This window comes from Sciurus carolinensis, chromosome 16 (assembly GCF_902686445.1).
Source record: "Sciurus carolinensis chromosome 16, mSciCar1.2, whole genome shotgun sequence".
Lineage (NCBI taxonomy): Eukaryota > Metazoa > Chordata > Mammalia > Rodentia > Sciuridae > Sciurus > Sciurus carolinensis.
Window position 1 is genome coordinate 44,282,487 of NC_062228.1, and position 13,395 is coordinate 44,295,881.

The 13,395-nt window shown below is 37.8% G+C and overlaps 1 protein-coding gene across 4 annotated transcripts in view; it reads right to left on the bottom strand.

Annotated features, from left to right (window-relative positions):
• Positions 1-310: 310 nt before the first annotated feature.
• The window catches only part of Znf568 (zinc finger protein 568), a 75,978-nt gene continuing 62,893 nt past the window's right edge, over positions 311-13,395 (bottom strand). For all 4 annotated transcript variants that reach the window (XM_047527468.1, XM_047527466.1, XM_047527469.1 and 1 more), the window contains exons 7-10: positions 11,800-11,843; positions 7,544-7,658; positions 7,151-7,249; positions 311-6,642 (exon numbers count right to left, since the gene is read on the bottom strand). In XM_047527468.1, coding sequence (XP_047383424.1) covers positions 5,192-6,642; positions 7,151-7,249; positions 7,544-7,658; positions 11,800-11,843 — 1,709 coding nt within the window. In that variant the 3' untranslated portion in view covers positions 311-5,191. The remainder of the gene's footprint in view (positions 6,643-7,150; positions 7,250-7,543; positions 7,659-11,799; positions 11,844-13,395) is intronic.

The window sequence follows — 13,395 nt, forward strand, 5'->3', positions numbered from 1 at the left end:
CAAATGTGTTTTTCTTTTTTTCCTTTTGGTGCTGGACTTTGCACATGCTGGGCAAGTACTCTTTCACTGAGCCGCATGTCTGACCCCTGCTATCATTTTTTTTTTTCTTTTTTCTTTTTTTGGTACTGGAGATTGAACGCAGGGGCACTTGACCACTGAGCCACATTCCCAGTCCTTCTTTATATTTTATTTAGAGAAAGGATCTTACTGAATTGCTTAGCGCCTCACTTTTGCTGAGGCTGGCTTTGAACTTGTGATCCTCCTGCCTCAGCTTCCCAAGCTGCTGGGATTGTAGGTGAGTGCCACCAGACCTGGCCTGCTTTTTTTTTTTTTTTTAAATAAAGTTTTATTGGGACACAGCTGTTTCCATTTGCCTCCAGGTCAGGATTTCTCAACCTCGGTACTATTGACATTCTAGACCAGATAATTTTATTGTGGAGGCTGTACTATGTATTATAGGATATAGAGCAGGATCCCTGGTTACTAGATACCAGTAGCAACTCCCTTTACAGTAACAGACAAAAACGTCTGTGGAAAAATCCTATCACCTGATGATGTGAGCAGGGAAGCAAAACTGCCCTGGTGAGAACCACTGGTTTCTGCCTCCTGTGCTTCCATGTTGCAGAGGCGGTGTAGATTTGCCCACAAGGCCTGGTGCCTACTATCTGGCCCTTAGCTCCTTTTTGCAATAAACAAATAAAGCTAGACTATAAAAATAAACAGCAAAACACATGATAATATAATCTCAGTCAATTTTCTTCAAATTGCTTTGAAAAGTGACTTCAATGTAAAAGGAAAATAGATAAGAACAAACAATTCAAAGAAACAAAACTCAAATGACCCTGAGGCAAGGTAGGTGATCAAACCTCATTGGCAGTTAAAATATAAAGGTACTTTTTTGTTTTTTACTCAACATTAAAATGTTCAGTTCTGATTAAAATAGAAAATGAACATACATTTTTGTTGAGATTAATGGCAAGTTTGAGACAATAATAAGGCACTAACTACTACATTTAAAATCTACAACATCGTTAAGGCAAGGAATCCCCAACTGGTGGGAATAAAAGCACCAACAATGATACATGTATAGTAAAAATGTTTATCGTATAACTATTGGTAAATTAATAAACCTAAACTTTCATTCGTGAAAGAATGACCTGTAAATATCATGGTTTGTGTGTTATCTAAGAATCAAAAATGATCTGTAGGTGCTGCCTAGATGGGGCTCCCGATGCACTACCTGGAGGCTGCACGTGAACGTGTGCGCAGTCTCAAGTCACTCTCCTCACCCGTAACCTCCTAACCCAGTTACCAAACCAAAGCTTGATGTATCTGCTTCCTGAGTATGGGGAAACTAGATCAAGTACCCACATTAGGCTTTGGTTATCAGCGCTTAAAGAGAATCTGTGGCTATGATTTTAAAACAAAAACAACAACAAAAAAAACCTCTGTGGTGTACTTATGGTTTCAGTTGACACAAGATAAACTTAGAACTTTCAAGCCTTGAAGAGAGAAATATGTATACCTGAGCAGAAAATGAAAATCTCAATTTTTTATAATTCAAGAAAGTTAAAATTATAATGAAATCAATACTGTAACTTATTTTTGGTTTTATTAATTTCATTCCTCTAACAGGCATGAACTTTCCTCTTAGAAAATACTGAACTTTTAAGAAGAGACTCATAAAATCAATATATCAGTGCAGTTAAAATTTAGTAATCTCTTCTAAAAAACGTTTGAATTTTTTTTTTTTTTTTTTTTTGCGTGCTGGGAATTGAACCCAGGGACTTGTGCTTGACAGGCAAGCACTCTGCCAAATGAGCTATATCCCCAGCCCTTGAATTTTTTGTTTTTAATTATAAATAGTCCTCTAATGAGTTGGCTAATATCTAGCTAGGTTTATCTAACATATAATATGAATTTACACTTTACTTATTTAGAATGTTATTTTTCTACAGTGTGGGACAAGTGGATTGTTATTATTCTAAATGTTGTGAGTTTATAGGACAAGAGGTAGGCTAACTGGACACCTGCAGTGACTTCACAGTTGAGTACGGGCTGTCCTAGTTCTAACTTCTTACTTTAGAGGGTTATAGTTTTTTAGTGTTTAGTTTCTGATGTGTCAACACTGTATTTATATGCGACTTTCTTTGACAATTGGAAAAGTCAGGTCATGAACACTATGGATAATGGTTAACAGGGTGCTTGGTTTGACTTGCTATTTTAACTAGAATACTCATACCATGTACAATAGGTTATTTTTTTGGTACCAGGGATTGAATCCAGGGATGCTTTACCACTGAACCACATTCCCAGTCCCCCTCCCTTTTAAAAAAAATTTTGACATGGGGATCTGTTACTTAGGGTATTAAGATGTGAAAGCTATCCCTGAACTTGCAATCCTCCTGCCTCAGCCTCCAGAGTCACTGCGATTACAGGTGTGCACCATGTCCTGCAAACTGGATTATTTTTTATAGCTGATTTGATTTGGATGTTATCCTTTTCCAAATTTAGTAAAAAGGTTATGTTAGCTTCATAGCTGCGACTTTTTTTTCTTTAACAGTTATAAGATAATTTGCTATTAGAGGCATTATCAGCATAGCTCTTTAAGCTTTTTTTGATTCTTACTTGTTTCAGGGCAATAGTATTTTTCCAGGATTTCCAAAATACTGTAAAAATATATACTATAAAATACTAAATGTAAACAAATATTTCCTATATCTTACTAAATTAAAGCTGAATATATGTATATACTGCAATATTTAATAATGCTTTTCTATGTCATCTATACTATAAAAAGTTGAACTTTCTTTAAAGTTGAATAAATATGTGTGTGTGTATATATATATATATATATATATATATATATATGAAAAAAATTCAAATGGTAACTACCCAGGATTCAAATTTACTATAAAAAGTTGAGAATAAACTTAAAACATATGCAGAGTTTATTTCACTCAAGTCCAGGGAAAGGGCAAAGTTTTGAATTGTTTCCTCAGATCTACTGTTAGGACACAGTTTGTAATCTCAATGTGTCGTATGTGCCCAGCTCAGCCTCTTGACCCTGATTACAAAATGGCCACAATTCCCCGTATCACCCAGTCATACAGATATGTGTACTGTTGTTAAGAAGACCATCTCCTTGCATTTTGCTAGGAAAGAAAATTTAACTGAAGCCCGTCTGCAGATTTTAGTCAGGTCTTCTGTGGCCAGGAACATTACACATATGACCAGTTTGTAAAGCAAACCAGGAGAAGCAGTACCTGATATTTATAGACTTAGGTGACTGGCAAGCAATCCTGCCAAAGGGAGACTGGCAGAGGAACACCAATGAATAGGCAAAACTAATGAATAGTATCTGCTAATTCAATACAGCCTTATTTCTGTAAAATCTCCATTTTTGTAATTATATTCTTTTTCATGATGCTTGAACTTTTTCTTTAAAGGATGCAATCTTTTTTATTTCAGGAAAAGTTGTCCAAGTTTTGTTTTTGCTTTGCATTAATTTTGTTGGCATTTCTCTGCATACTAGAGTTGATTCCTATTCACCCTGTCATCAACTGTTTACTGGGAACATTCTAGAAACAGGCAGTGCACCAGTCTGAATGAATCCTGGTCCCTTGTGTCCTTGTTTTCTACACATATTAGGGGAAGGTAGTTTTGCTTCATTTGTATTTAGCAAATTCTCATTGCCATTCATTCCTAATAGTAATCTGCCTTAATTTTCTTCTCTTTTGGTGATGATGGGGACTGAACCCAGGGTCTTATGCATCCTAGACAAATAAATGCTCTGTCACTGGGCTATAACCCAGCTCCTTAATATTCTTTTTAATATAAAAACTATTTATACATTTTTAAAAAATATTTCCTAAGTGGAAACTTGACTTTTGGCTAATGCATTGTTATTTTCTAATTCAGCATAACAGAGAGGGTAGGTTTTTTTTGGGGAGAAGGTTTTAATAAATCATTTGAATCATCTCCCTAACCTCACAGCAGCCCACCTTTCTCCTACTGGTCCCCCGCCCCCACTAGGTTTCTTTACATTATAAATCCCAGGATGTGATTAAAGGGCAAACTATGAATGAAAACTGTACATTTTTCTCCAGAAGGAATTACCTAATGTTTAATAAAGAAAAATAAATAATGCAAGATGCCCCTATAGTCACTAAATGTAAGGATTCTATATGATCTCTAAAAATAAGCAACAGTGAAAACAATGAGGAAAAGTAATACTAGAAGCAGCTCTCATTTGGCACTTTTTTTTTTGTTTTGTTTTTTTGAGAGACAGTCTCACTAAGGTGCCCAGACTGGCTTCAAACTTGCAATCCTTATGCCTCAGCCCCTCAAGTTGCTGGGATCACAGGTGTGCATGCTGAGCTAAGCTGATCTGGTGCACTTTCAATACTAGTTAGACATTACTGGAAAGGATACAGGTGGATTTAATCCTCACCATGTAAGGAAGACATTTGTACTGGAATTAATTTACAACCGAAAAAATTTAAATGTAGTTAAGTAGTTTGCCCTTTGTGAAATGAGTTAAAGGGTGAGGGCAAGTCAAAATTAATCACTGGTTAAATACCCTCAGTGATTTGGTTCAGGTGAATTTTATAAAATTGGCTAGCAAATATTTAACAAAATCTGAGTGGTATGGAAGAATGTGCTGCATTTTTAATGCTCATGTAGTCTTCCTCAAACATCAGTCATCAGATGAATAAAGTAAATTGGTGTCCCACTTACATGGCATTTATATTATGAATTCTTTGATTGTTCTGAAGGCCCAAAGGCCCTGATGTTGGGAAACACCCCAATGGTTAATTTCTCTGACACATCTGCTGCCTCCCTAAGCTTCTCCCTGTTATCAATTCCCTGAGGTTGACTTGGTTCTAAGCACCAAAAAGGCATTCCCACTTTCCTTATGTTCATAGAATTTCCCATTTTTCACCAACTGAATTCTGGTGTCTAAGAAATTCTGATACATATAACCCTTTCCAATTTCTAACATTTATAAGGTTTCTTATCAGTCACAATTGTTATTTAAATAAGGGCCTTTTAGGCATACATCTATAGTATCTGATATTCAGTTAAGTCGTTAACCTCAAATGCTTTCCCACATTCCTTACTATCATAGACTTAAAAAAATTATGGATTTTTCTGACATCAATCAGATTCTGAGCCTTCCCTCATTTCTTCACTCACTTCTCTGTCCTATATGAATTCTCTGATGTTGAGTAAGGTGTGAACCACGAATAAAGGCCTTCCCACATTGCTTACATTCATAGGGCTTCTCACCAGTATGAATCTTCTGGTGTCGACTAAGCTCTGAGCCACGACCAAAGGCCTTTCCACATTCCTTACACTCGTAGGGTTTTTCACCACTATGGCTTCTCTCATGGTGAGTAAGTTCTGACCTTCGAATAAAAGCCTTCCCACATTCCTTACATTTATGGGGTCTCTCACCAGTGTGAACTTTTTGATGTCTAACAAGTTCTGTGCTACAGGTAAAGGCCTTTCCACATTCCTTACACTTATAGGGTTTTTCACCAGCATGAGCTCTCTGATGTCGAGTAAGTTCTGACCCACGACGAAAGGCATTTCCACACTGCTTACATTTATAGGGCTTCTCACCAGTATGAACACTCTGATGTCGGAGAAGATGTGAATCAGAGATAAAACCTTTCCCACACTCTTTACATTTATGAGGTTTCTCACCAGTATGAATCCTTTGATGTAGATTCAGTTGTGAGGCACAACTATATACCTTCCCACATTCCTTACATTCATAGCGTCTTTCACCAGTATGAATTAACTGATGAAGACTAAGCTGCGTGTCATAACGGAAAGCCTTCCCACACTCCTTACATTTATGGGGTTTCTCACCAGTATGGATTCTCTGATGTCGAAAAAGATGTGAGGGGCGCGTGAAGGCTTTCCCACATTCCTTACATTCAAAGTACTTCTCATCAGTGTGAACTCTCTGATGAAGATTAAGTTGTGCAACAGATGGAAAGGCCTTCCCACACTCCTTACATTTGTAGGGTTTCTCACCTATGTGCATCTTTTGATGTTGACTAAGCTGTGACCTAGAATGAAAGGTTCTCCCACATTCTTTACACTTGTGAGGTTTCTCACCAGAATGAGTGCTCTGAGGCTGAGTGACCTCAGAGCCACAACTGAAGGCACTTTTCTTACTTTCACTGCTTGTTTTGCTTTCATGAACTTTCTGATGTTTAATCAAGTCTGACCTACTCTTAAAGATTTCCCCACATTCTCCACATTCAAAGTCTTTTTCGTTATTATGAATTCTTTCATGTTGAACAGGACGTGACTGGCTCCCAGAAGCTTTCTTACATTTCTGCCATTCACAGGATTTTTCTCCAGTATGAGCTCTATGACGTTCTCCAGGGGCTGTGCACCGAATAGCAGGGAGCCTTTGTTCAGTGGTTATTTTGGCTTGTTTGACTCGTCCCTCCTTATGCCCCTGCTGTCTCTCCAAGTGGCATTTGATTTCCTTGCTATCTCTGACCCTGTTGAACTCAAGGTTGGAACGTGTACGTTTTTTTGTCATCTCCTGCTGCAATGATTTAATTTCATAATTGTTCTCTTGTGATAAATTCTTGGTTTCTCTTCTGGACTCCCAACCTGTATGATAACGAGAAAGAAAGCAGAAGGTATTTTCACATTTCAAGAAAAAACAAAGTCCTAGGTAGTGTAGGAGTGAATGTTAATGAATATGGAGTTTCAATTTGAGGAAATGACAATATTACATGCTAAATATTACTAAAAACTACTCTACTGTACACTTCAAATGGGAAGAGTTTTATGATAAGAGAATTACATTTCAATAAAGCTGTTTCTAAAACTCAGGAGAAAACCAGACCCAAAGTGCAGATAAAATGATTTTACAGGGGAAGGATGAGGGCACTTCCTGTCAGAAATGGGAAGGAAATGATAGGATAGCAAGAGAGTGCTAAGTGGAAGAAAAACCTGGAGCCTGTGCTGAAATGTCTTCAGTTTCTTCCCCAGATCTTATGCCTTTTGTTGGCAGGAAGTTTTTTTACTAAAATCTCAGAAGGGTTGCCTTGTCTCAAACAGACTGGCTGGGGGACAACCTGACATGGTCTCCTCAATACAATTCCTCCTCACTCACCTGGACACCATTCTTTTGTCTCCTTCTTCCTCTTAACCATCCAGGGTTCTTTCCCCTGCTCCAATAAGGAGATCACTCTCGGCTTAGTTTTAGAAAGTCCTGCTCAAGGAAAAAAAGGGAAAAGGCTATGTTGAGGTGTCAAAATCAAAATCAGTCCATGATTATCAAGAAGAGCATGTAGATTAAGGGTCAGAATGAGGAAAGAAGGTCAGAGAAATGGGGAAGATACATGTGCCCAAGGCAGAAGCCCAATTCACAAGGGACAAATCATTCTTTGGCGAGCAAGAATCATTAATTCAGCTAGGAATGTGAAAAACTCTCACTTACAAATTCATAATAAATGACATAAAAATTCCAAAAGACTAATTCTGAATTTTGATGGGTAAAACTTACCCAGTGAAATCAAACTGTTATAATTCTCCAACATTACATCGCTATATAGATTCTTCTGAGCAGAGTCCAAACATTCCCACTCCTTTTGAGAGAAGTAAATGGCCAAATCTTTGAACTGAAAACACAAACAAATATACAGTTTGTGAAATTAGTGGACGAAATCTTTTAAGGCAATATAAGAGAAGCAATTCAGTAGAGAGTTCCACTGGACCAGGCTACACTAGATGCTTCCACATGGATGGGTCAGTGTGGACACAAGGGAGATTAGAGACAAAGGCCCTCAAAGGTCTTGGGTATGCCTGCTGCTGAAGATGTAACCATTGGGATTTCCATTATGCACCCAGGTTTGGGAGCAGACAGTCTAGATAAGTGCTGTCTCCCAATTACATGAAACTACAGAGGAAAGTGAACAGCAGGCTCTGTGTTTGGACACAGCTCTCATTTTTCCTCTCAATTCTCCCATTCAAGGAAAAAAAAATCTGAATCAGAATGAATCAACCAACATCACCCTATGTAAATTTATGATTACACAAATGGTATGCCTTTACTCTATGTACAGAGAAACAACATGTATCCCATTTGTTTACAATAAAAAAAAAAAGAAAAAAAGAAAAAAAAAATCTGAATCACGCTTAAGTATCTTATAAAATCTCTCTGAAAATGCATGTAATTTAATAATTTCTTTAAAACTCAGGCTCCACACCTGCAATCCTAGTGATTCAGGAGGCTGAGGCAGAAGGATCACAAGTTCAAAGTCAGCCTCAGCAACTAAGCAAGGCCCTAAGCATCTTAGCAAGACTGTGTCTCAAAGTGAAACAAAAAGGGATGGAGATGTAGCTCAAAGATTAAGTGCCCCCGGACTAAATTTCTGGCACTCCCCTTGTCCCCCAACAAAACAAACAAAACCAACAAAACTGTAAGCTCCCAAACCTAGAATAGTAAATCCTAATCACTTTACTTTCTTTTTATTCCTATGGTGCTGGGGACTGAACTCAGGGGTGTTCCAACACTGAGATACATCCCTAGTCCTTTTTATTTTTTTAAATTTTAAGATAGGGCCTTCACTAAGTTGCAGAAGAAGGCCTTGAATTTGCAATCCTCCTGCCTCAGCCTCCTGAGTAGTCTGGAATACAGGTGTACCTGGCCTTAATCAAATTCCCATGTCACTGCAAATTCTTTTAACAGACACCATTTTTACTGGCTGTATGACACCCCATCTTACATATTCAATATTTCTATTATTGGGCACTAGGTTAGAGTTTTCTAAGATCCTTTTGGAGTTAGGAGTTATTACTTCTCAAAAATTATACAACTAGCTAACCTGTCCCTAACTATAGTTTTTTTTGTTCCTAAGCTACCAAAACAGATGGAGATAGAGACTCAAAACAATGTGACCAAAGGTGAAAACACTACACAAGTTCAAAATGGACTCACTTATTGGTATCCATCTGGCAGAAATCAGAAATCTCCTTATGAATATCCCAAAACTCTACCATCACATTTCTCTCATATTCAGTCCTTAAAATCCAAGGAACCTCTGGCGTGGTGGTGCATGCCTACAATCCAAGCAGCTTGGGAGGCTAAGGCAGAAGGATCGCAGGTTTGAAGCCAGTCTCAGCAATTTAGAGAGACTGTAAGCAACCTAGTGAGACCCTGTCTCAAAATAAAAAATAAAAAGGGCTATGTTTCCCTGCATTCAGTCCCTGGCACAAAAACAACAACAACAAAAAAATCAAATCCAGGTAGCTAGAGATATCGGCAGATACTGAGACAGGTCATCTGTGATGACACGGACAGGGATAAAAACACATCCTTCTTACCATTATATTCCTTCTTACGATTATACTCCAATGCTAGGCTTAGTGTTCCAGTAAATATAGAATGTATTGAATAAATACATTTGTATTTGAATAAATAAAGAATGAACATGAAAGAGTAGGTGCTTTATCCTGAGAGTAATAGGGACCCAATGAACAAAATAAAGGAAGTAACAAAACCAAACTATTTTACTGGCAAGTAGTAAGAGGCAGGAGCCCAATTAGGAGACCAGTACGCTCTTTCTCCCACAAAGCCTGATCTGGCACAAGTCAGCAGTGTGAGGCAATGAGGCATAAACTCAAAAGCAGGAAAGAGAAAAAAGCAATGAGACCTGGTACCTCATTGGATGTTGGAAAGACCAGGAAGCAGGAGTTGGGGAAACCCTAGGCTGGCAGAGTTAAGAGTGCATTTAGATATATTTCCATTATTATCTTAATCCCTAAACTTTGTAAGCCACATTATACTGTGGAAATTATGAAGACTTCCATGGTCACACAGGTAGTAAAGAGTAGAAGTGGGGTAAGATTCTTTCTTTTTATCACAGTACACAACCTCCCTTCAGTGTTTAGACCAAGGGCAATGACTACTTTGAGGAAAGGAAAAAACAGATGGAGAAATGGACACTCAAGGGTTGAAGAGCAGGGGAACAGAAGCTCCCTCCCCTCCAAAGTGTGTAGAGAATGGCTATGGAGCCTTCTTCTGATTTTTTAGGAAATTTCTGGCATGGGTGAGAGTGGAAAGACAACCTCAACAAATTCTCACAGAATTCTAAGAAGTCAAAGTGAAAGGAAGAAACAGATTAATCCAGAATAGAAATAATATTCTGTGAACCTTTAGAGTGAAAAAAATCCTTGAAGATTAACTGATGAAATTAATGACAAGTCACATACCCAGGCACATCCAGGGGAAAAAACTGATTTCATACCCACAAGAACCATGCCTTTCTTTAAAATTAATTACTAGAAAGAAAAAGGGGGGGGGGATCTAAATAAACACTTTAAATCAGGAAATTTTACAGCCAAAATTCTCTGGTTATATATTACATGGGCTATCTTAAAGATTACACTGAACAAAAGACAAAAGTACTTCAGCAAAATAGGAGTGACTTTTCTACTTTTGTGGTAGCTGAAAGGCCTACCAGCATGACAGAGGAAAAAAATTTAATTAACGTGTCAATTCATCTCAAGTCCATTTTGAAACCTCTGAATATAAAATAAGATTGTGAAAAAATGCTTCTATGACAGCTTATAAATGACAAATAAATATGCATAACATGTAAACTGTTGTTTAAAATAAAACAAAAAAGATAGTATTCTTTGACAAGTGGGCAAAGAAAATCAGAAGGCAATTTAGAATTCTCAGTTCTACTACTTATTAACTATGTAATTTTGGGACAAGTGACTTAATAGATCTATTTCCTCATCTGTCAACTTAGTATAATACCCTATTTTGCCAAGTTTGAGATGTCACTGACAATACAACCACCATTATTTTATAAACCAGGAGAAAGAGAGGGAGAGAAAGCAAGCAAGTCAGTCATCAACAAAACTATGACTTGCCAGGAATTAAAAGTCCACCTTGATTTCAGAGAGGCTGAAATGTTAAAGTACATCACAGAACTAATGAAATATGTTTCAAAGGGTTGTTATGTGGATTGAACAAGATCACATATGGGAAAAACTTTAAACTACAGCAGCTAAAAGTTCTCAATAAGCTTCTATTAGTAGTATGATCTTACTCTGAAAATAATCATACTCTCATGTATGCAGATAAAATAATTTGAAAATGTTTACAGTGACTCTAGATGGTGGTTCCATGGGTGGCTCTGATAGTCTTAGTAGGTTCTGAAATTTTTGCAAGAATCCTATGTTACTTAAATTGTTAGAAAGAGTGCAATTAAGTTACTTCTTTCTTGATACAGGAGCATACAGTTATTCCACATGTTAGAAATTTGTAAGCAAAAAGGGCTACTTCAGTGACCCTAGATGGGACAACAAAATAAATTAGACTAATGTGAATAACCTTATTTTTTTTTAAATATTTTTTTAGTTGTCGATGGGCATGATATCTTATTTTTATTCCTTTATTTTTATGTGGCGCTGAGGATCAAACTCAGTGCCTCACATGTGCCAGGCAAGTGCTCTACCACTGAGCCACAACCCCACCCCCGAATAACCTTTTTCTATTTTTCAACTTCCCTGCCAAATCACTGAGGCAGTTCATTGTCAACAGGGTTTTGGGAATGAATAAAATCTAGGGAAATGGAAATTCTAGGTCACATAAGATAAGGTGTGTAAGCAAACACCCCTGCGGCTGGCTTAGGAAATCTGCTCCATGAATATGGTTGCCTCCTCTCTTCCTTCTCCATCTCACTACCACGAATCTGTCCTGAAAACCAAGAAGTCCTTCCCAAGAAGAAAGTGGCAAATACAACTTACCTCCACCATGGCTCCAGATATGCAGCTCTCTCCTCTTCTGAGTTCTTAGAGAAAGAAAAAGGGAAAAGGGTTAAGAAACGAAGAGACAAGCCTTTCTTCCTGAAGCCCAGAGAAGACCCAGTCACAATATACCCCTGACCCCATAGGCACTGAGAGGGAGACCAACAAAGGCAAAAAGTTTAATTAATCAGTTTCATTTACGTTTTTTGGGGGTAGGGCCCAGGGATTGAACTCAGGGACACTCAACCACTTAGCCACATCCTCAGTCCTATTTTGTATTTTATTTAGAGACAGGATCTCAATAAGTTGCTTAGTGCCTTGCTTTTGTTGAGTCTGGCTTTGAACTCTTGATCCTCCTGACTCAGCCTCCTGAGCTGCTGGGATTATAGGCATATGCCACTGAGTCCAGCTCATTTATGATTATAGATGCAAATATTCCAAATGCGAGGCTGATTTCAATAATGTAGTATAACATTTATACAATGAATTATGTTAAAAGATTTCCTAGTTGGAAGAACATTAAGAAATCAAATGATCCAGGTGCAGTGGCACACACCTGTAATCCCAGCAGCTCAGGAGGCTTAGGCAGGAGAACTCTGAGTTCAAAGTCAGCCTCAGAAATGTAGAAAGGCCCTGAGCAACTCAGCAAGACCCTCTCTCTAAATAAAGTAAGATATAAAAGGGCTTGGGATGTGGCTTAGTAGTAAAGCGACCGTGGGTTCAATCCCCAGTACCAAAAAAGGAGAAAAAAAATCTAATGACAAAATACCTTGCATAAACAAATGAAAGGAACACAACAAGTTCATGTATCAAATGATGCCAATAAGATGATGTGGTATAATGTTCATGTCTCCTAAATGGCAAGGTTTAATCCCAAGAACCTGTATATAGGTTATTTTGCATGGTGAAAGAGACTTTGCAGATATACTTCAACAAGGATCTTTTGAGATGGAAGATCATCTGAGAAGGCCCAGCAAAGATCCTTGTAAAAGGAAGGCAGAAAGGCCAAAGTCAGAGAGATGTGACAACAGAAACAGAGGTTAGAATGATGTGCTTTTATCATGTAGGAAGGGACTATGAATAACAGAATACAGGAAGCTTCTAGAAGGGGAAAAAGACAAGGAAACAGATTCTTCCCTAGAACCTAGAAAAGAATGCAGCTCTGCCAACACCTTGATTTTAGTCCTAGCACTTATTTTTTTCAGATTTCTAATCCTGTCTCTGAATAAGGAAACCTCTCAAAGCAGGAAGAGGATAGTATGACCTGTCATTCATTAGAAAGCCATGTTTTTGATAAGTCAGACCTCCCCCATTGGTTCTTGAGCTACCTTCTTCTACTGGGATATAAAAACTTATACATTCCTTGACCCAAAACTTTCTTACAGAAACAATTTAAGAAATTGGTTTCCTAGCTGTCTTGTTCTAAGTGGGGTTGTGGAGGCATCCCTTAGCAGCTCTGTGCTCTGGCACGTTTGTTTCTTATCACATGTGATAAAGTGGAGTCCTATTGTAGGCACATTTACTTCAATTGTTTATTTTGAAAAATTTAAATATCCATAAGTGTTGAAAGAATAATACAGAGAACTCATGCATGCC